The sequence below is a fragment of the Heterodontus francisci genome, chromosome 14 (assembly GCF_036365525.1).
Source record: "Heterodontus francisci isolate sHetFra1 chromosome 14, sHetFra1.hap1, whole genome shotgun sequence".
In the NCBI taxonomy this organism is placed as follows: Eukaryota; Metazoa; Chordata; class Chondrichthyes; order Heterodontiformes; family Heterodontidae; genus Heterodontus; species Heterodontus francisci.
The window spans coordinates 54840511-54864386 of NC_090384.1; the positions used below are offsets into that span (position 1 = coordinate 54840511).

General features: G+C 41.6%; 1 protein-coding gene across 1 annotated transcript in view; it reads left to right on the top strand.

The window, feature by feature from the left end:
* The first annotated feature begins 1425 nt into the window (after positions 1-1425).
* abcc8 (ATP-binding cassette, sub-family C (CFTR/MRP), member 8) overlaps positions 1426-23876 on the top strand; it is a 333471-nt gene continuing 311020 nt past the window's right edge. Inside the window, exons 1-3 of the mRNA XM_068046867.1 lie at positions 1426-1573; positions 1689-1830; positions 16496-16617. Of these exons, the coding sequence (XP_067902968.1) occupies positions 1426-1573; positions 1689-1830; positions 16496-16617 (412 nt within the window). The remainder of the gene's footprint in view (positions 1574-1688; positions 1831-16495; positions 16618-23876) is intronic.

The following is a 23876-nucleotide window of genomic DNA, read 5'->3' on the forward strand; positions in this document are numbered from 1 at the left end:
GGGATTCTTTTGCTCAACCTCTCTCCCTTTCTACCTCTCACTTTCCTCCTTTAAGGTATTCCCTAAAACCTATCTCAAGCTTTTAGCCACCTGTCCCAATGAAAAGAAAGACTTGCATTTATATAGCACCTTTCATAACCATAGGACATCCCAAAGGGCTTTACAGCCATTGAAGTACTTGAAGTCCAGTCACTGTTGCAATGTAAGAAGCATGGCCACCAATTTGCACACTGCAAGCTCCTGCAAACAGCAATGTAATAATGAAGAGATTTAAAAAAATTTTTTTTTGTGATATTGATTGAAAAGTATTGGCCAGGACACCAGGAATAACGCCCTTGCTTTTCTTCTGAATAGTGCTGTGGGATCTTTTACATCAACCTGAGAGGGCAGATGGGGCTTTGGTTTCATCCGAAAGATGGCATCTAAAACAGTGCATCTCACCCTCAGTATTGCACTGGAGTGTCAATTTTTTGATATTTTGTGCTCAAGCCCTGGAGTGGAAATTAAACCTACAGCCTTATAACTTATAGGCGGGAGTGCTACCAACTAAGCCAAAGCTCCTTTTTTGTCTTGGTGTTAATGCTTGTTTTGTTACGCACGTGTGAAGCATTTTCTGATGTTTCGTTGGGTTAAAGACACCATATAAATGCAAGTTGTTGTTTTATGGAGAGAGCTGGGCCTGAGGAATATATAGAGAAGGCAAGTTCGTGGAGCGATCTGGATCTAACGGTGATTTCCTGTTCCTATAATTTCTTATGTAGCTAATTTGTAATAATTTTTCAGCATGAATGACATCACTTTGTTTGCTGACAAAAATACTTGCCTACTACTTTTCAGTGATGGCAATACCCCTTTAAGACATGTAAATTTTTCAGAGAAAAGAATGCGAAGAAGATTGTTACGGCACCCAGATAGTCACACATTACTTAATAGCTGCATAGTACAGTTTGTATGTAGAATGAACTGTTTTTAAAATTAATTGTTTAAGTGCATGAAAGTCTATTCATAATTACGCTGCAGAATTGTTTACCGTTTTAGCTTCAAATACTAGTTACTAAACTGCTTCACACATCACATATTCTGTTTAAATGTCTTTACAGATAGTGCTGTTTTATCTATGTGCCTGTGGCCAACTCTGAGCGGCTCGCGTATTTGCTTAGGATTGCAGAAGTGAGCCACTGCTGCAATCGGTGAAGTTGGATACAGTTCTCGTTTTATCAGCGAGAAGTACTGATGTAATGAGAGAAATGGATCTCGACACTCACCAGTCGAGAACGCTGACAGCTCATTGACAGTACACCCTGCTTGGGATTCTCGCGCTTTCTTTTTTATTGTGTCCTGGATCGTTTTCGTAATGGTTCTCTGAAAACGTGCTAAAGCTTGTCCTTTACCCCTCTTCAATTTAACCAGAGCCCCAGTTCGACCATGTCCTTGTCTTTTTGTGGCAATGACAACGACACGGCTGCCTACAATGTGGACAAGGGAGTGCTCAACAACGGCTGCTTCGTGGACGCTTTGAATGTTGTCCCACATGTGTTGCTGCTCTTCATCACCTTTCCCATATTATTCATAGGTAAGCTATGAGTGAGAAGATCACAGCCATTTCAGTTAAAATTATATGTTTACATATTGGTAGCACTGAATTTGTGAAAATCTAAGTAAAATGTATGCATTATTTTGGATTTAAGGTTGGGGAAGTCAGAGTTCCAAAGTCCACATTCATCACAGCACGTGGTTGCATTTTCCTGGGCATAATTTGCGATGGATCCTCACTTTTATACTCTTGTTTGTCCTGGTGTGTGAAATAGCAGAGGGGATCGTTTCAGATGGGTAAGTGGCCACATGTGTTTTCCAGATCGTCTGGGGCTATTTTTACTGATCGAGCCGAGCGCGGTTTTGCCTGCTCCAGTTGTCCTCTTGCAACTGTTCACTTCAGTGTCAGAGAGAGAAATTAACATTATGTGTCTTTCTATTAACCCCGAGCAGAAGTTGCGTCGGGAAGTCTATGCCAGGATTGAAATAAAATAACCTGTTGTCCGTGCTTGTCGGCTTGATGAAGAGTGCGTACTCCCTGTCGAGTTTAAAATAGACTCAAGCATAATAATTGAAGCTGTCCTTTAAATTATAAATTAAATAAAAAGTAAAATGACTCCAGGATATTAGAATAGCCTTCAATATGCGTCAACTTTGAATTCCTCATAACAACTGTCAACTGATCTTTTATAACATTGCAAACTCCTCAAGATCTCTTAGGCATGTTTTTAAAAGGAAGACCCAGTAATATACTAGGCCTATCTTGAAGAACCAACTATGATTTGCAACTAAGTAATTAATTATAAAGTCTCTTTCAACGTTTTATAATAGTTACTTTTTTAAAGGATTTTTCATAATAAGGACCAAATCCCTCCAAAATGGCCAGAGCTAATAATTTTTCATTGGAAACTCTGAAAAATTTCTACCATCAGGTTACATTGATAGATATAGACAGAATTCATGTGAAGGTAGAGGTGAATTGAATGGTTTGAAGTGCTGGCTTTGAACCTGCATTTAAATCAACACTGATAAGGATTTTTTTAAAACTCTGCTGGAGAGTGAATCCGTGAAATTAATCTGGGGTCAACTGAATTGATGCCCCAGAGTGTTCGAGTTAACAGGATAAAAGTTTGCATAATTTGGCCCTAATCAGGCATTTTGGATCTGGGAAGATCACAGTGGAAAATTGAAATCTCATTTTGGTTCATCAGGGGGTGCTATTCTCTGTTTATGGTTAAAGAACAACACTCAGGATGATATACTTTGCATTTAACCCATCTTGTACTTGACCAGGAATTGGTTAATGCCGAGTCTCAGTGCAAAAGGTGGAAAGATGTTCTATTCCACAACATTGCAAGCCCTAAAAGGTTAAAAGCAGAATATGAAAGTCTTGCTTAATATTGGCCTATCTGATGGTTAGATTAAAGCTTTGATGCAGCCAAGAAAAAATTAATAGTCTCTAAGGTCTCTAGAAGATATTAGCAACAAATCTCAATATTTCCAATGTGGTTATGTTTCCAAAGATATGGTTTGACAATACTAAAACATTCTGTTTTAAGCATGTACAGAGGAAAAGGACAGTGATTGACCTTTCATAATTACTCAGGTGTTGCAATATTTTGTCATGGTCCAGTATGAAGACACCAATACATGCTTTATAACACAGCAAACTGACAGCACTGAACTTTTTACTGCTGCCACTATATTGCTTCTTGGTCAGGGAAAATGTAGTTTTCTGTGTGTTCAATTCTGTGTTACATTGTAATGCGAATAAAAAGCCAACAGTACTGTCAGCTGTTTGCATTGGAATATTTTAGGGAGTTTTTTTGAGCGGATGCGGTTAGACATTGTTATAGGTTCTCTTGGCAGAATGAAGCACAGAATCTGATCAGTGACTTTATTCCTACATATACTTGGAAGTAAACCATACCACATTATTGTAAACTGGTCATACAATTAGGCCATTAATTGTTTTTATTGGTCACACAATATCAACAATAAATGTTTGAGCTTTGGAGAGTAATAATTGCATAGGGGTATTTTGCAAGATTTTAATGCAGCCAAAGGTTTGATATGATTTCTAGAATGCAAGAAAGAAGCTAGAAAAGTTTTTGTGCGCACCCTGAGCACTGACATTGTGTTTTAGTTTGCAAACTGATGTTATTTTATGTACTACATTGTGATGGAAGTGGTGGAAAAGCTTTGGGGAGTCAGTAGGTGAGTTACTTGCTGTTAGTTACTTGTTCCCATTAGCTGATGGTATAAGGACTCAGGGACACAGATTTAAGGTTTTGGGCAAGAGATGCAGTGGAAATATGAGGAAGAACTTTTTTTATGCAGTGAATGGTAATGCTCTGGAACTTACCGCCTATGAGGGTAATGAAAGCAAAGTGATGAATGATTTCAAAAGGAAATTAGATGGGCACTTGAGGGAAATAAACTTGCAGGGACATGGAGAACGAGCAGGAGAATGGGACTGATTGAATTGCTCTATAGATCTTACGAACATACAAACATACAAATTAGAAGCAGGAGTAGGCCACTCAACCCTCGAGCCTGCTCCACCATTCAATAAGTTCATAGCTGAACTGATTACTCCTACCGCCATTAACCTTCCACCCCCTTGCTTATCAAGAATCTATCTACCTCTGCCTTAAAAATATTCAAAGACTTTGCTTCCACTGCCTTTTGAGGAAGAGAATTCCAAAGACTATGACCCTCTGAGAGAAAAAAATTCTCCTCATCTCTGTCTTAAATGGGCGAATCCTTATTTTTAAACAGTGACCCCTAGTTCTAGATTTTCCCATAAGGGTAAACATCCTTTCCACATCCACCCTGTCAAGACCCCTCAGTCTCTTATATGTTTCACTCAAGCAGCCTCTTACTCTTCTAAATTCCAGTGGATACATGCCCAGCCTGTCCAATCTTTCCCTGTAAGACAGCCCGCCCATTTCAGGTATTAGTCTAGTAAACCTTCTCTGTACTGTCTCCAACACATTTACATTCTTCCTTAAATAAGGAGACCAGTACTGTACACAGTACTCCAGATGTGGTTTCAGCAATGCCCTATATAGCTGAAGTATAACCTCCCTAAATTTGTATTCAATTCCCCTCACGATAAACGATAACATTCTATTAGCTTTCCTAATTACATGCTGTACCTGCATACTAACCTTTTGCGATCCATGCACTAGGATCCAGATCCCTTTGCACCTCAGAGCTCTGCAATCTCTCACCATTTAGATAATATGCTTTTTTAAAATTCTTCCTACCAAAGTGGACAATTTCCCACTTTCCCACATTATACTCCATTTGCCGGGTCTTTGCCCACTCACTTAACCTATCTATATCCCTTTGCAGCCTCCTTATGTCCTCTTCACAGGTTACTTTCCTAATTATCTTTGTGTCATCAGCAAATTTAGCAACCATACCTTCGGTCCCTTCTTCTAAGTCATTTATATAAATTGTAAAAAGTTGAGGCCCCAGATAGCCGGCATGCACTTGATGGGCCAAACAGCCTCCTTCTGAGCCGTAATAACTCTATAATTCTATTACTCTGTTGTTCACTTTATATTTATCACCCAGAAATAGTCGGCAAATATTTACCATGGAAATATTGGTAGTTGTTATGTTATGTGACTGAATAATGAGGTGCAGCAAGAGCTAGATTAATACATATATCATATAGGCCCAAATCTTGTTGTCAGTGGCCAAGGAATAGTGCACGCCATTCCTCTTGCTGATAGCTTTCTACAATACTTTGTGTGTTTAGAGCAGAGACTTGCACTAATCTGGTGTTAAATCCAGCATGGCACTCTCTACAGGGTATCTGTGGCTTCTGTGAACAAGGCAAGAAGCAGGGAGCTCCTTCAATCCTCATTGGGACATACAGAGCTAGATCTTGTTCTCCAACTGATGGTGAGTTTCATGACAAGGGGCCGGAGAATCGGAGCAGCAGCGGCCATCAAGGAAACCAATGATGGGATTGCCGGTTCCGATTCTCCCAGGGGCGGGATAGGCCGATGACAGCCTTCCTGCCCAGAGGCCAATTGAAGCCCTTAAATGGCTATTAATAGCCATTTAAAGGCCTCTTCCTACTGCTGTTGGAATCTTACCAGCATTGGGGGGGGTGGGGAGGGCTGGTTGGGGGCTTCTGCTGAACGCAGAGGACGCCTTGGAAAGTGAAGCACTCTCCCTGTGGGCTTGGGGGAGGGTTCCTCCTTCTTGGGCAATTTGTGGCCCACCGAGGTCCCCCACCGAGAAACAATTGCCGCCTCGGGACCCGCCTCCTACTGGATGCCCACCCACCTACCCCCCTCATTGGAGCCTTCCGACTGGCCCTACTGACACCACTTCACCTACTTGTGTTCCGGGGTTCAAGCACTGAGCCTGGGTCTGTGGTCTCTGCAGTAACGGCAGTAGCCACCACTCCCAGTGGCACTGCTGATACTGCTGAGCTGCCGGTCCTGTGATTGGTCCTATTAAGTCTTTCAAGGGACAGGGATCCCACCTCCTTGAACTTTCACCCCAGGAAACCGGAGAATCACTCCGAGGGGCTGACAAAATGCAGAGGCGGGGTTTTCGGCTCGGCTTCTGTACAAAATCCAGCCCACAGAGTCTAAACTAGGAAGTATAAAGCAAAAAGTATAAATTAGATTTAAGTCATGGTCAGAAAGTGGAATAAAGATTGGGAAAGAGAGATGAGATGACAAACGAGGGATAAAGAGACAGATAGGAAAAGTAAAAAGAAAATGTAATTTGTTTTATATCTCCAACACTAATTAACCTCTGATGGACTGAGACTCCACACTTATAAAATTAAATTTTCTGGGCCAGAGAGGTTGTTTGTCAGTAATTATCATGTGTCACGATGTTAAAAATTAATTTATTCCTGAGTACACCAGCCCGAATATTTTCTGGCCTGTTTAGTGGGGAACCAGTGGGCAATTATTCCAAATTCACGCCACTGAATTTATTTCAGTGCTGAGTCTATTGGTGAGGACTGTAACAGTCATCCTGTGGAGGAGCAGAACATCTCTGACAGCAACTTTTGGAATTTTGCGTTTAACTACGCATGTGCACATGCCGGAAGTTGCTGTCCGATTTACTGCAATGTTAGTCTCACTGCTATTATCCATGCAAACTCTGGCCCATAATCTTACACAAACATAGTAAAACTTGGTTCTTATGGTAACTTTTCCCAAAAGTGCAAATCATCTCTGGAAACAATGGAACAGTACTCGAATCGTAATGCATGCACTGTAACTTCATGCTCACAGCACATTAAACAGCTGATTAATCATGTGCTTAGTCATTCTTTTTAATGTCAGTTGTTAAGGTCAGCTGCTCATAATATCACTTTTTAAAAACTGTGTTCACTCAGTCTCAAATGGGCATCCTGAGCAGAACACTGCTCAGATGTTTGAAGTTCTGGTTATTGCCAAAAAACATTTTGCTCAGTGTCAATTTGGGACTGAATGAATACTATAGAAAAAGTAGTAATATTAAAAACAGTTGCTATTAAAAGAACAGATATTAAGAAGAGATGCTGAATAGCTGATTAATTGGAAATAAGAAGCTGGAGTTAAAGTAGCAGTAAATTTACTAGCAGTAAATTAAGACATTGTAATAAAAATTTAAGATATACTTCACCCCAAATAACAGAAAATAGCTCACTCTAGAGAGGTATCTAGAAAGAGGGAAAATAATATGAGAAGGTATATTTTACTATGTGTGGGGTTTGAGAACCACTGCAGTGGATTGATTCCTGGGATGAGACATTTGCCCAGTCAGGAGAGATTAAGTAGAGTGAGCCTACATTCACTGGAGTTTAGAAAAATGAGAGGGTGATCTCATTGAAATAGTTAAAATTCTTAGAGGGTTTGACAGGGTCGATGCCGTTTCCCCTGGCTGGGGAGTCTAGACATAGATGCCATTGTCTAATGATAAAGGGTAGGACTGAGATAAGTAAAAATTTCTTCACTCAGGATTCTGTAAACCTTTGTAATTCTCTACCCCAGACAGCTGTGGATGCTCTGTTGTTGAGATTATTCTAGACTGTGTTCTATAGATTTTTCTGTACTAAGGTAGTCAAGATATATAGAGATAGCATGGGAAAGTGGAGTTGATGTGGAATTTCAGCTATGATCTTATTGAAGGACAGAGCAGGCTCGAGGAATTGTATGGCCTCGTCCTGTTCCTATTTCTTGTGTTCTCGTGATACTACGTAACTATTAATTTTCTGTAGCACACCCAATATCACAGAATCACAGGATTGTTACAGTGCAGAAGGAGGCCATTCAGCCCATTGTGTCTACACCGACTCTCTGAAAGAGCGATTCACTCAGTTCCATTCCCCCACCTTCTCCCTGTAACCCTGCACATTCTTCCCTTTCATATAACAATCTAATTCCATTTTGAATACTTCAATTGAACCTGCCTCCACCATATTCTCAGGCAGTGCATTCCAGAACTTGGCCACTTGCTGCATGAAAATGTTTTTCCTCATGTTACTTTTGCTTCTCTTACCAAATACTTTAAACCTGTGCCCTCTCGCTCTCGATCCTTTCACGAGTGGGAACAGTTTCTCTCTATCTACTCTGTCCAGATCCCTCATGGTTTTGAATACCTCCATCAAATCACCTCTTAGCCTGCTCTTCTCCAAGGAAAACAGGCCTAACTACTCCAATCTATCTTCATAACTGAAGTTCCTTATTCCTGAAACCATTGTCATGAATCTTTTCTGCACTCTCACAACGCCCTCAAGTCTTTCCTAAAGTGTGTGCCCAGAATTGGACGCACTACTCCAGCTGAGGCCGAACTAATGTCTTATACAAGTTCAAAATAACTTCCTTGCTCTTGTACTCTATGCCCCTATTAATAAAGCCCAGGATACTGTATGCTTTATTAACCGCGCTCTCAACTTGTCCTGCCACCTTCGATGACTTTTGCACATATACACCCAGGTCCCTCTGCTCCTGAACCCCCTTTATAATTGTACCATTTGTTTTATATTATCTCTCCATGTTCTTCCAACCAAAATGAATCACTTTACATTTCTCTGCATTGAACATCATCTGCTACCTGTCTGCCCATTCCATCAACTTCTCTATGTCCTTTTGACGTTCTATACCATCCTCCTCACAGTTCACCATGCTTCCAAGTTTCGTATCATCTGCAAAATTTGAAATTGTGCCCTGTACACCAAGGTCTATGTCATTAATATGTATCAGGAAAAGCAAGGGTCCCAACACTGACCCCTGGGGAACTCCACTACAGACCTTCCTTCAGCCCGAAAAACATCCATTAACCACTACTCTTTGTTTCCTGTCACTCAGCCAATTTCGTATGCATGTTGCTACCGTCCCTTTTATTCCATGAGCTATAAGTTTGCTCACAAATCTGTTGTATGGCACTGTATCAAACACCTTTTGAAAGTCCATGTACACTACATCAACAGCATTGCCCTTCTCAACTCTCTCTGTTACCTCCTCAAAAACTCAAGCAAGTTAGTTAAACATGATTTTCTCTTAAGATATCCATGCTGGTTTGCCTTAATTAACCCGCATTTGTCCATGTGACTATTAATTTTGTCCCAAATTATTTTTTCTAGCTGTTTTCCCACCACCAAAGTTAAACTGACTGGCCTGTAGTTGCTGGGCTTATCTTTACACCCTATTTTGAACAAGGGTGTAATGTTTGCAATTCTCCAGTCCTCTGGCACCAACCCTGAGTCTTAGGAAGACTGAAAAATTATGGCCAGTGCCTCTGCGATTTCCACCCTCACTTCCCTTAGTATCCTTGGATGCATCTCATCCGGTCCTAATGCTTTATCCACTTTAAGTATAGACTATCTAATGCATCCTCTTTATCAATTTTAAACCCTTCTAGTGTCTGAATTACCTCCTCTTTCACCATTGCCTGGGTTGCATCTTCTTCCTTGGTAAAGAAAGATGCAAAGTATTCATTTAATACCTCAGCTATGTCCTCTGCCTCAATATGTAAATCGCCTTTATGATCCCTAATCAGCTCCACTCCTCCCTTTACCTCCCTTTTACTATTTATATGTCTATAGAAAACTTTGGTATTTCCTTTAATGCTAGCTGCCAGTCTCTTTTCATGCTTTCTGTTTGCTTCTCTTATTTGCTTTTTCACTTCCCCTCTGGACCTTCTATATTCAGCCTGGTTCTCAATAGTATTTTCTACCTGGCATCTGTTGTAAGCACACTTTTTCTTCATTATCTTAATCTCTACCTCTTTTGTCATCCAGGGAGCTCTGGATTTGTTAGCTCTACCTTTCCCCTTCGAGGGAACATACCTTCACTGTGCCTGAACTACCTCTTCTTTGAAGGTAGCCCATTGTGCAGCTACTGATTTTCCTGCCAACTTTTGACTCCAATTTATTCATCCCAGCTTCATTCTTACCCCACTGAAATTGGCTTTCCCCCAATTAATTATTCATACTCTGTATTGTTCTTTGTCCTTTTCCATAGTCAGCCTGAATCTTATGATACGATGATCACTGTCCACTAAATTCTCTTCTCCTGATACTTGATCCACTTGGCCCATCTCATTCCCAAGAACCAAGTCTAGTAGTGCCTCCTTTCTCATTGGACTAGCAACATACTGCTGTAGAAAATTTTCCTGAACACACTCTAGGAACTCTTGCCCTCAATGCCTTTTACACTACTACAATCCCAGTCTATGTTTGGATAATTAAAGTCCCCCATTATAAGTACCCTATAATTTTTGTACCTGTCTGTAATTTTCTTATACATTTGTTCCTCCACGTCGTTCCCACTAGCCGGTGGCCTGTAGACAACACCAAGCAATGTCACTGCACCTTTTTTGTTCCTTAGCTCTAGCCAAATTGATTCTGTCCTCGACCTCTCTGGAACATCCTTTTTCTCCAGCACTGCAATGCTCTCCTTAATCAATACTGCCTCCCCTCCCCCTTTTTTATCTTTTCTATCTTTCCTGAACACCTTGTATCCAGGAATATTTAACACTCAGTCCTGCCCTTCTTTGAGCCAGGTCTCTGTTATAGCCATAACATCATATTTCCACATGGCAGTCTGCGCTTCTACCTCACCAAACTTATTAACCATACTCCATGCATTCACATACATGCACATTAACCCTGATTTAGACTTATTACTTTCTCCCTTACTCTGAACCCATCTAATAACTTACTATTCCCTACTCTAGTGCTATCTATCTCTCAGTATTCTGTGCGCCTTGGTATTCCTCTCTGATATTTGTTCCTGGTTCCCACACCGCTGACAAGTTACCAGTTTTGCTTCCTGCCAATCTGAGCTCCCTCTTAGGTTCCCATTCCCCTGCCAATTTAATTTAAACCCTCCCCAACAGCACTAGCAAATCTCCCTACAAGGATATTAGTCGCACTCATGCTAAGATGAAACTCGTCCATCTTGTACAGGTCCCACCTGCCCCAGAACCAGTCCCAATGCCTCAGAAATCTGATGCCCTCCTCCTACACTAGTCCTCCAGCCATGTGTGCAATCGTTCAATTCTCCTATTCCTATGCTCACTTGCACATTGGACTGGAGTAATCCTGAGATTACTGGTTTTGAGGTCCTGCTTTTTAATCTCCTTCCTAGCTCCCTAAAATCTGCTTTCAGAACCTCAACCCCCTTCCTACCTATTTCATTGGTACCAATATGGCACCTCCTATGCAGCTGAGCCACCTGGGGTGCCACAAACTTGGCTCTGACGACACTCCCCTGAGGAACCATTACCCTCACCAGTATTGAAAATGGAAAACCAGTTAGCAAGCGACATCATCTCAGGGGACTCCTGCACTACTTGCCTGGTTCTCTAAGACTGCCTGGCATTCACCCATTCACTATCTGCCTGCATGCTCCTAGCCTGTGGTGTAACCACCTCCCTAAACGTGCAATCCATGTATTTCTCTGCCTCGCAGATGCACCACAGTGACCCCAGCTGCTGCTCGAGTTACAAAACCCAGAGCTCAAGCTTGTGCAGCCAGTGACACTTCCTGCAGATGTGTTTCTCTAGGACACATGGTGCATCCATGACTTCCCACATGCCACAGGCTGTACATTTCACTTGGCCAAGCTGCCTTGCCATACCTTAACTTTACAGACTATTTATTATAAGTAGAATAGCTTAACATTTACTCCCAACCAGCTCCTTCCACTGCACTGAAGCAAGAACCAAATACTGGAGGGCAAAAAAATTGAAAAAAAGAGGAGCACCTCCTCCCCCACTTCACCGAGTTGCCACTCATCAAACTCATATCTCCACACTCTGCTTGCAATCTGCACTCCATTTGCAGCTGCATCCTGACCTCTGTATTCATACTTGCCAAGAAGATTTGGAAATTAGCATGGCAGAGATACTTGATATGTTAACTGTTCTTCAGACTTCAGTCTAAGTGGTATATTAGCTAGAGTGGGGAAGGTGGTCAAAGAAGAAATTTCTGGATGTCGAAACATTTGGTTCCTAATAATGCTCCGTTGATACTGCCTCAACTAAACTTACTTCACAAGTGCAACCATATCAACAATTTCCACTGCAGCTATCCTTTGACCTGTGAGAATGAGACTGCTTTGACTATTTGTGCTGTAGATTCGTGTGCATTTAGAAGCTCAATTGAGTTTTCTTCAGCTTCATTTAATTAGGACTCTTGCAGTTATCAGAGAGAACATGTTTTATTTTCTTTGCCAGTTTGTACAGAAGTTAAACCTCAATCTCAGAAGTAAATAGTCAGGCAATTAAATTAGACATATGTTATGCTTGATAAAATACTCATAGAGTTATACAGCACAGAAACAGGCCCTTCGGCCCATCATGTCTGTGCCGGCCATCAAGCACCTAACTATTCTAATCCCATTTTCCAGCACTTGGCCCGTAGCCTTGTATGCTATGGCGTTTCAAATGCTCATCTAAATACTTCTTAAATGTTGTGAGGGTTCCTGCCTCTACCACCTCTTTAGGCAGTGTATTCCAGATTCCAACCACTCTCTGGGTGAAAATAATTTTCCTCAAATCCCCTCTAAACCTCCTGCCCCTTACCTTAAATCTATGCCCCCTGTTTATTGACCCCTCCACTAAGGGAAAAAGTCTCTTCCTATCTAACCTATCACTGCTCCTCATAATTTTGTATACCTCAATCATGTCCCCCCTCATCCTTCTCTGTTCTAAGGAAAACAACCCTAGCCTTTTCAGTCTCTCTTCATAGCTGAAATGCTCCAGCCCAGGCAACATCCTGGTGAATCTCCTCTGCACCCTCTCCATTGCAATCACATCGTTCCTATAGTGTGGTGCCCAGAACTGTACACAGTACGCCAGCTGTGGCCAAACTAGTGTTTTATACAGATCCATCATAACCTCCCTGCTCTTATATTCTATGCCTCAGCTAATAAAGGCAAGTATCCCATATGTCTTCCACCTTATCTACCTGTGCTGCTGCCTTCAGTGATCTATGGACAAGTACACCAAGGTCCCTCTGACCTTCTGTACTTCCTAGTGTCCTACCATCCATTGTATATTCCCTTGCCTTGTTAGTCCTCCCAAAATGCATCACCTCACACTTCTCAAGATTATATTCCATTTGCCACAGCTCTGCCCATTTTACCTGCCCATCTATATCGTCCTGTAATCTAAGGCTTTCCTCCTCACTATTTACGACACTACCAATTTTCGTGTCATGAATGTACACTACAAACAGCAAGGGTCCCAGCACTGATCCCTGTGGTACACCACTGGTCACAGGCTTCCACTCGCAAAAACAACCCTCGACCATTACCCTCTGTTTCCTGCCACCAAGCCAATTTTGGATCCAATTTGCCAAATTGGCCTGGATCCCACGGGCTGTTACCTTCTTAACCAATCTCCCATGTGGGACCTTATCAAAGCCTTCCTGAAGTCCATGTAGACTACATCAACTGCTTTACCCTCATCTACATATCTAGTCACCTCCTCGAAAAATTCAATCAAGTTAGTTAGATACGATCTCCCTCTGAAAAAGCCACGCTGACTATTAATGATTATTCCCTGCCTCTCCAAGTGGAGATTAATCCTGTCCCTCAGAATTTTTTCCAATTGTTTCCCAACCACTGATGTTAGACTTATTGGCCTGTAATTACCTGGTCTATCCCTGCTACCCTTCTTGAATAATGGTATCACATTCGCTGTCCTCCAGTCCTCTGGCACCTCTCCTGTGACTAGAGAGGATCTGAAAATTTGTGTCAGAGCCCCTGCTGTCACCTCTCTTGCCTCACACAGCAGCCTGGGATACATCTCATGTGGGACTGGGGATTTATCCACTTTTAAGTCTGCTAAAACTTCTAATACTTCCTCCCTTTCAATGTTAGTATGTATATCGCAATCTCCCTCCCTGATCTCTACACCTACATCGTCATTCTCCACAGTGAAAATAGATGAAAAGTAATCATTTAAAACCTCACGTATGTCCTCCGGCTCCACACAAATATTGTCACGTTGGTCCCTAATGGGCCCTACACTTTCCCTGGTTATCCTTTTGCCCTTAATATACTTATAAAATGCCTTGGGATTTTCCTTTATATTGACCGCTAATGTTTTTTCCTGTCCCCTCTTCGCTCTCCTAATCTGCCTTATCCTTGCATTAAAATATATGCAATCCATCCTTGTATTTTGCACTTGTGTCTTAACAGGTCTGTATTTGCTCTGCCTTCCAGACTGCTTTCCTCCCTTACAGCCTGTTTGCCTACATAAAATCTGTTTAATTTATCTGGACGCAAAAGTCAATTGCTTATTTTTCTTTTCCAATATGCAAAGGTCAGAAATCTGCTTCCATTGTTCCCAGGTATTAACAGCTACTTTGTACATTTGCATCTTCAGAATCACTGACTCCTTGTTTTACAACCTGCAAGTCTGGGAGGGGGAAACCCACTGTTCTTCATGTGTTACTCCTGCAGTCTTTAAAAAAAAAGTCTTTGATCTGTCTTGTCCTTTAGCAGAGTGGATGTGAGGTCACCTGACCTTCCAGGCTCCATCTTAAACATTTTTAAAAATCAGAATTTTAAAAATGTAATCATCTTACAAAGTCCAGCATTCATAACATATGTGTCTCTCCCCAATTCTCTGTGCACCTTGTTCATTTTTTCTAACTAATATTACCTCCCGGTTTTCATCTCCTTGTCAAGTTAGTTTAAACCCTCCCCAGTAGCACTGGAAAATCGTCCCTCAAGGACATTAGTTCTAGTTCTGTTCAGGTGCAACCCGGCCACCCTGTACAGGTCCCATTTCCCTCAGAACCAGACCCAATGTCTCAGGAAACTAAAGCTCTCCCTCCTGTACCATGTCTCCAGCCATGCATTCATCTGCTCTTTCCACCTATTTCTATACTCATTGGCATGTGGTACCAGGCATAACTTGAACATTACTACCTTTGAGGTCCTGCTTGCTATTTTCTTTCCTAGTTCCCTAAACTCTGCTTGCAGGACCTCATCTCTCTTTCTACCTATGTCTTTGGTACCGATATGGAATGCAACCGCTGAGTGTTCACCCTCCCTCTTCAGAGTCCGTTGCAGTAGTTCATCCTTGACCCTGCACCAGGGAGGCAACATAGCCTCCTGGATTCCCGTCTGCAGCCAAAGAAACACCTGTCTGCACCACTAACTATCGAATTCCCTATCACTATTGATTTCTCAATCCCCCTCCTGCTCCCCTGCTGAAGATGGTTGGGCCTAGGACACAACCCTCAGGAACTCCTGCAGTGATGTCCTGGAGCTCAGATGATTGACCTCCAGCGAGCATTCCCACTTCTGACCTCCAACAACCACAGCCATCTTTCTTTGCGCTAGGTATGACTTCTTGAGTGTTGTTGAAGCTGCACACATCCAGGCAAGTGGAGAGTATTCCATCACACCATCCAGAACAAAGCAGCCCACTTGATTGGCTACACCATCCACAAACATTCAGTCCCTCCACCACCGACGCACAGTGGCAGCAGTGTGTACCATCTACAAGATGCACTGCAGCAACACACCAAGGCTCCTTCGACAGCACCTTCCAAACCCACGACCTCTACCACCTCGAAGGACAAGAGCAGCAGATGAATGGGAACATCACGACCTGCAAGTTCCCCTCCAAGTCACACACCATTCTGACTTGGAACTATATCACCGTTCCTTCACTGTTGCTGGGTCAAAATCCTGGAACTCCCTTCCTAACAGCACTGTGGGTGTACCTACCTCACATGGACTGCAGCGGTTCAAGAAGGCAGCTCACCACCACCTTCTCAAGGGCAATTAGGGATGGGCAATAAATGCTGACCTAGCCAGTGATGCCCACATCCCATGAATGAATAAAAAAAATTAATATTTGTTCATTATATAGCAGCTTATGCCTTAACCTCCTATGTTCTATTCCTTATTTTGTTCTCTGTAACATTTTAATAATTAGTGCTTTTAATTTCCTGGTTAGATGTCTATGAAAAGTCTTTAGCGTAATTGACTGCTTGGGTCGTTTGATGATATCACCACAGCTTGACGCTGGGAATCCCCAACAAACAATACTGCAATCGGTTGCATGTTGAGAGAGGTAAAGTTCTCGCCACAGAGATTGCTAGATCTCTCAGCACTGCTTTCTTCAAGACCAGCAATGGAGCACTCTTGCTTCACCACTGACTGCAAAATTCCTTTTCCCAATACACAATAAAACTTATATCGCCAGGAATTTCCTCAGAGTTTTTGCCAATCGCCCACTGTAATGCACAGAAATCCTGTATAACCATGGTTTCTGCTGCTCTTCTGTTGAAGTTACAGCAACCGATTGGAGGTAATCCAGATGATATTTCTGGGAATATTTGTGTGTACAGCAACATAATAAGTATTAACACTCCTTTAAAATAATTACATGTTCTGATTCCTTTATAAGTATTGAAATTTTGCCAAGTTCACATTTTGTATTTCATTTTGTCTCCATTATCTAGGTTTACTGACTCACGTCACTTGCATCTCTATATGCCGGCCGGCATGGGGTTCTTGGCTGCGATAACATCAATCATTTATTACCACAACATCGAAACATCCAACTTTCCCAAACTCTTGCTCGGTAGGTTTCTCTTTCTTAGGTGAGATACTGTGAAGCTAAAATATGGCTGTCTGATGGAAAAACAGTCAGAAAGTCTGTGGTACTGTTTTTTGCATAACAGCTGATCAGAAAACCACCCTCACATAAATGACTGTCTTGTCAGAGGTGACAGTAACACAAATAGCATAGTCAATTGCAAATCTGATGAAGCTGCTATTTTCAAAATATTAATTGGGCAACTATTGGTGTTCTTGGGCATGTCACTACTGATCCACTGTGTGGGCCAATATGCCTAACAGGAATGACTGTCCTACAAGATCCTGATCTGATAATATATTTTAATGTATGATAGTTTGCATATAGATTGAGTTTATTTGCCCATATTTGGAGTTTTTTTTCAAAATAAATTCAATCCTCTGAGGCCAATCGGTCAACATCCCAGCACTCCAGCATGGAAACACATAGGAGGAGGCCATTCAATCCATCATGTCTATGCCAGCTCTTTACCAGAGAACTCCAAAACTAATCCAACTGTCCTAATTCCTCCCTATAGTCCCATGTCATGGTTTGCTGTAAATCTTTATTCAGTTTTTCCTAAAACAATTCCAAAGTCTGATATATAACAATTCCCTGCAACAAAGTTTTCCATGTGTAAGAAATTTCTCCCTAATTTTCACCTCTATCTTTTAGTGACAATTTCAAAGTGATAACTTTTCATCACTGACTTCTCAACTAGAAGCAAGACTATTCCTTTAGTAACCCTCTCAAAACCATAATTTTTTTTAAAAAGTAGTAAATCCCTTTTTATCCTACTTGCAGTATCTTAAATTTCTCCTCACAACTATAAATTATCAAAACAGCTATCATCCTGATAATGAAGTTAACAGAGAGGTATGAGTTGAACTTATGTGGCATTGTGTGACTAGCTGTGTAGTAATTTCATCTTTATTGTTCAGAATGCAGGAATCAAGCTACACTGCAATTCTTCCCTGTTGGCATTTAGATAGAACTGACATAATTTATCAGATAAATGAGGCAGGCTTGTGAAAATGAGAAGAGACAGTACTCCTTTGGAGATTATTAAAGTAACTCGATATTCAGCTGCAACTAGATATAATTGTGATTTGAATGTACGAATTATATGTACAGCCCTAAGGATAATAGTCTGCATAGCACAATTTTTAGGTGAACATTTGGATTTTAGCTACCATATTAAGATGCTGCATAACATGAATTCCTGATACAATAGTAACATTATGGTATCAGGACAAATGATCTCTACTGTAGTTGCTATGTGCTGTTGCATAGCCAAGCTTTGCCATGTTCTCCCATGACATCTACACGTATATTTTCCAGCAGGAGTTACTTTTGGAAGTGGGACTCCTGGCTAATTTTCTCATCCATCTTTACTCAATTGTGGTCCCTTAATTGCTGTTCTGAAATCACAAGATACTTATCGATGAGGATGGTCATTTATCTTAATTCATCCATAAGAACAATCCTATTCCTCCCCTTGCACTTTCCACTTATTTCTTAAATGGTTACAAGGCTTTTCCCTCCATCACTCTGTCTAGAAGTCCAACCCGAATGTTGATCACTCTTGGCCTGGAGAAGAACCTCTTGTTTTTCTTATTCATTCCTGGGATTTAGGCGTTGCTGGCTAGGCAGTTCTAAAGTTCCTGTTGCTAGTTTAAAAATGTGTCTCCCAAAGTTTAATCTTAAAGTAGCTTCCAGATAATCTTTTTCAAAATTGCACTTCTATAAGATCAGCTTTTCCAGGCTAAAAAGCTCCAGTTCTTGCACATAACTCAGAACCAACAATAGGAACCCGCTTTAGGGCTCTTTTCTCCACTGCATGTAGGATTTGAATGTTTCCCTTGTTTCTTTGTGCTGAGAATAGACACAGTACTCAAGGTGAAATGGTCTGACTAGAGCACTGCACAATTTGATTACAACTTTTGTGCCTTGTATTTATTGTTTTGGTTCAATTGGCTAAACCATTTCAGTGCAGATCCAGGATCAATCAGACACCTTGGGGGAATTTTAACCTAGCAGAGCAAGTGTGTTTTGGCGTGGGCAGGTGGTTAAAAGCACTGAAATTGACCGTGTCAGGAAGCTAGCTTGAACCCCACTTTTAACTACATGGCCTTCGCCTGCATTTGAGAAACCCCCTTGGGAAAGGTGGTTGCCAATTTAAATATTTTAAGAGCTAATTTTAACTGGGGTTTTCAACTTTAACTGTGGGTGCACTGGTTTCCCAGGCATTTTGAAACTTGGCAATGAAAGCAAGGCAAGAGGACAGTGGGGCTGAACAAATGACAAGCAAAAAATCCTAAAAGTATTGAGATCCCACAGATACTTCCTTGCCTAAGTGAAGGCTTTTGCTCACAGGGCTTGTTCTGAGAGTGTGCTTTCACAATCTTGTACGTGGTTTCCATTACTCTGGAGGTCATTTCAAATACTTTGGAGTTTTGTGCAACTGATTTACACTTTCCTCCGTCAAGCATCAGTTTAGCATGTGTGAAGCTTTACCTTGGACCTCAGATAAGGATGAAGATGAGCAGCAGGGGCATTCTCCTCACTGACCTACCGCTCCACAGGAGAGATGGAATGAGCACAGCGGTGCAATTCACAGAAGGTAATACCCCTAACACAGGGTATGTAACCAGAGGATCAAGCTTTCTGGACGTTGTCATAAAGATGCTTCCATTATTAATATTTTTTGAGGATTTGTGTTTAAAACATTGTGAAAATTGGTTCATTTGAAAGACTGAGGAGATGCTTGGATTTGTTTTTTTTAAAAAGGTTACTAGAAGGACAATTTGAATTTTAAAAAAACACTGGAAGAGACAATGAAGGGCTAAATAAACATAAGGAGCCTTACTGGCAATTGGAGTTGTTTACAGAAAAGTCACATGTCTAGGTTTATAGTTGTCAAGAATTTTGGCTTTCTGATTTGGGGCTTGGACTTTTTGAATGTTCAGTTGGTGTGTAGCCTGCTAAGAGAGAAGCCACCCAACTCATCCTCTTCCACCTGTTTTGGAAAATCTTCTGAGAATCCAGTGTGATAGCTGCAATCACTGATGCGGTAATTCTCCTGAAAAGCTTGCAAGACTACTCCTCGACATCTCCTGAACAGAACTGCTCCAGAAAGATCCCAGTGACAACCATATATGTGTACCTGGATGTCAGACCAAAGGCCATCTGGAACATTCCATAACTTGCCCTTTTTCTTCAAGAATTGATAATAACTTGGCCAAAGTATTTTTGTTTTAACGTTGATCTCTTCAGAGCCAGTTTTTTTCATTTGTCTTTATTTTTTTTCTTTAACTGGTGTGTGTGTGTTAGGTTATTTTAGATGGGTAGATATTTATACTTTCATATTTCAAACTGTGTTAATAAGCTTTGCATCTTTATTGAATAAGTCTTGTTTTATAATAAATCAATAATTTTGTTGTTTATTAAAGAAACCTGGTTAGTGGATTTTTATTCTGAAACTAATATAAATAAATAGTCAGCAGGTGAGGCAGCATCTGTGGAGGGAGAAGCAGAGTTAATGTTTCAGGTCTATGACCTATCATCAGAAATGTTAACTCTACTTCTCTCTCCACAGAAGCTGCCTGATCTGCTGAGTATTTCAGCACTTCCTGCTTTTATTTCAGATTTCCATCATCTGCAATATTTTGCTTTTATTATAGACAAATAGTCGTTTGGTAGTACAGAACTTGAGTATTGCTGAAAACAGAGACATTTTATCGAAGCTTGTCATCTTGCACTCATCAGAACAATTCACAAGAATACCAATATAAGGGAAGCAACAAATTTATACTATATGAAAAGAGAGTGCTGATTGGATGGCAAGTGGACTCGGTAGAGGCATTGCCATTGAGAATGTACCAGTTTATGGTGACTGAAGGTTACTTGCCAAGCTTTGTTTGAAATTTTAACCAGGCAACTTGACTCTGATTGGTCAAGGTATTGTCCTTATTAATAAGTACCAGCCATTCGCTGGTTCATTCCTCAGGGCAATGCCTTCACCAATCAAAGTCAAGCTGCCTGTTTTAAGTTTCAAACAAAGCTTGGCAGTTAACTGTTAGTCACCATAAACTGGTGCATTCTCCATGGCAACGCCTCTACCAATCGGAGACGACTTGTCAACAAATCAGCACTCTCTTTTCATATAGTATAAATTTGTTGCTTCCTTTATATTGGTATTCTTCCGAATTGTCTTGATGAGTGCAAGATGACAAGCTTCAACAAAAATGTCTCTGTTTTCATCAATACTTAATATAGATAAAGTATATAATTGGCCATATCAGTAACTGGGTAAAACATTTAAATACATGTTGTGACCAGTAGAGTAGTGCAACTGGAGAAAGACAGTGAATTCCTCCAACTTCAGTCATATCAGATAACTGGAGGCTTGCTCGGGATAACCCAAAGCCGACAAAGTGCAATTTAAGTGGGGTAATAATAATTGAAAAGTGGAAAAGGTAAACAACAGGTTTCTTGTGCATTAGAGTAAAGCTTAAACTACTGGAATGGCTACGTTTGATGCAAGTGCATTTGTGCAGCAGTCTGTAATAGTTTATGATTCTTTTAAGGCATTGTCTGCTGGCGAGCTGTTAAGTATTGTGGAGCACTTGAAGGTAGATATTAGATCAAGAGCTAGGAGACCTGAAATTCAGAGACTAATGGCCAGACAGTTGAAGATTGAAGTGAAAGAGCCAGAGGAATGAGTAGGATCAGAAGAGGACAAGGTAACACTGGCACAGATTCAGTTGGACAGGAAGAAGTTAGAGCTTGAATTTCAGGTGAGGGAAAAGGCAAAAGAAAGGACATTTCAAAGGGATGGAAGGAGAGAGAAAGGGCAAGAGAGAGAGAAGAAAAGGGGAGAGAAATGGCAAGAGAAAGAGAAGAAAAAGAGAGTGAAAGGGAATATCAGCTTAAATGGCTGGAACTAAAACAAAAGGGTGGCCTTGACTCCAGGGAAATTTCTGATGTGGAGGAATCTGACTCCATCCCAAGACCCAGTGGGAAGCTGTTTAAATTTGTGCAAGTCCTCCCAAAGTTTGAGAAAAGGGACGTAGAGGCATATTCCATTTCTTTTGAAAAGATAGCAAAACAGATGAGGTGGCTGAATAAAAACTGGACACTGATCATGCTAAGCAGATGCATAGGCAGAGCTCATGAGGTTTATGCTATGCTTTCTGAGGAGGTTTCTGCAGATTATAAGATGGCAAAAAAGGCTATTCTTGCTGCTTATAAGTTGGTCCCCGAAGCTGACAGGCAGAAATGTCTGAACCTCTGGAAACAGCCTGGGCAGACTTATATAGAATTTGAGAGGATAAAGCAATCTACCTCCATTAGTAAAAACCCATATAGTAAACCAAAAGGTTTTAACAGCCAGACAGTCAGCTGAGATGGCTGATGATTACGAGCTTGACCACAAGTCCAAATTCTTTTTCCGTCACCCCCACAAACCCAAGAAGGATAGCAGGTGGGAGGATGAAAGGAAGGCAAGGAGCCAGGGACAAGATGGGACAGCTGGGGACATACCAGGATCTCCTCCACAGGCAAGAAAGGAAAGTGCTGAGGATGGGAGTGAGGTCCAGAGGACGAAGTGTTTCCATTGCCACAAGGTAGGGCACCTTTGTATGGATTGCTAGAAGTTACAGGGTAAACCCTGGGACGTATTGGGGTACACAAGGCCAGTGCAGAGAAAGGGGCCCTAACTAGGAGTAGGACAGATCAACCTGAAGCTCTGACTGCAGCTGTAAGACCAAGGACAAAAACCACTGTGAGGACATGAACAAGATACCTGCGAGCTATAGGGAATTCTTGTCAAAAGGAAAAGTAACTCCTTATTCCTCAAGTGAGGCAGGTAAACTTATAGTTATAATTAGGGATACAGGAACCACCCAGACTCTTTTTCTGGGGAAGGGCATAACTTTTCCACCAGAGAGTGCATTGAATGCCAAGGTTTCAGTGAATGGTATCAGTGGGGAGTATATACCCATACCTTTGTATTGGGTGCACCTGGAGTGTGACATAGGGCTGGATTCTATTAGCCGACCGCCAATCTCAACGGCAAGCTCAAAAAATAGCAGCCAAAGAGCTGCTGCGATCTTAAGCGCAGCGGCTCATTTAAATAGTTGGGGTGGCCTGCCGCCCCCAAACATGTGGAGGGGTGGGCTGTCCATCCCCAGCAATGGTGTCATCTGCCTGTGTGCAGACGCTGACGCCATTTCTAAAGGGCGGTCAGCCCTGCGGCTTATTTAAATATTTAAAGACATATTCAATAAAATTAAATAATACATTTCTTTTGCCCCTCAACCACGCCCCCTCCAATAGGTAGGATTAATGAGATATCATAGTTGAGAATCCTCTAGGGGGTAGCGATCACAACATGGTAGAATTTCAAATTCAGTTTAAGGGCGAGCAACCCATGTCTCAAGCCAGTGTCCTCAACTTAAACAAGGGCAATTACAGAGGTATGAAGAAAGAGTTATCCAAAGTAGGCTGGGAAAATAGACTAAGGGGAAGGTCATAGAAACATAGAAAATAGGAGCAGGAGTTGACCATTCGGCCCTTCATTATGATTTCATTCATTATGATCATGGCTGATCATCCAACTCAGTAGCCTGTTCCCGCTTTCGCCCCATACCCTTTGATCCATTTAGACCTAGGAGCTATATATAACTTCTTGAAAACATACAATGTTTTGGCCTCAACTGCTTTCTGTGGTAGCGAATTCCACAGGCTCACCACTCTCTTGGTGAAGAAATTTCTCCTCATCTCAGTCCTGAAAGGTTTACCCCGTATCCTTAGACTATGACCCCTGGTTCTGGACTCCCCCACTATCAGGAACATCCTTCCTGCATCTACCCTGTCAAGTCCTGTTAGAATTTTATAGGTTTCTATGAGATCCCCCCTCACTCTTCTGAACTCCAGCGAATATAATCCTAACCGACTCAATCTCTCCTCATACATCAGTCCCGCCATCCCAGTAATCAGAGCTAAACCTTCACTGCACTCCCTCTATCGCAAGAACATCCTTCCTCAGATAAGGAGACCAAAACTGCAACAATATTCCAGGTGTGGCCTCACCAAGGCCCTGTTTAATTGCAGCAAGGCATCCCTGCTCCTGTACTCGAATCCACTCGCTATGAAGGCCAACATACCATTTCCCTTCTTTACTGCCTGTTGCACTTGCATGCTTACCTTCAGTGACTGGTGTACGAGAACACCCAGGTCTCGCTGCATATTCGCCTCTCTCA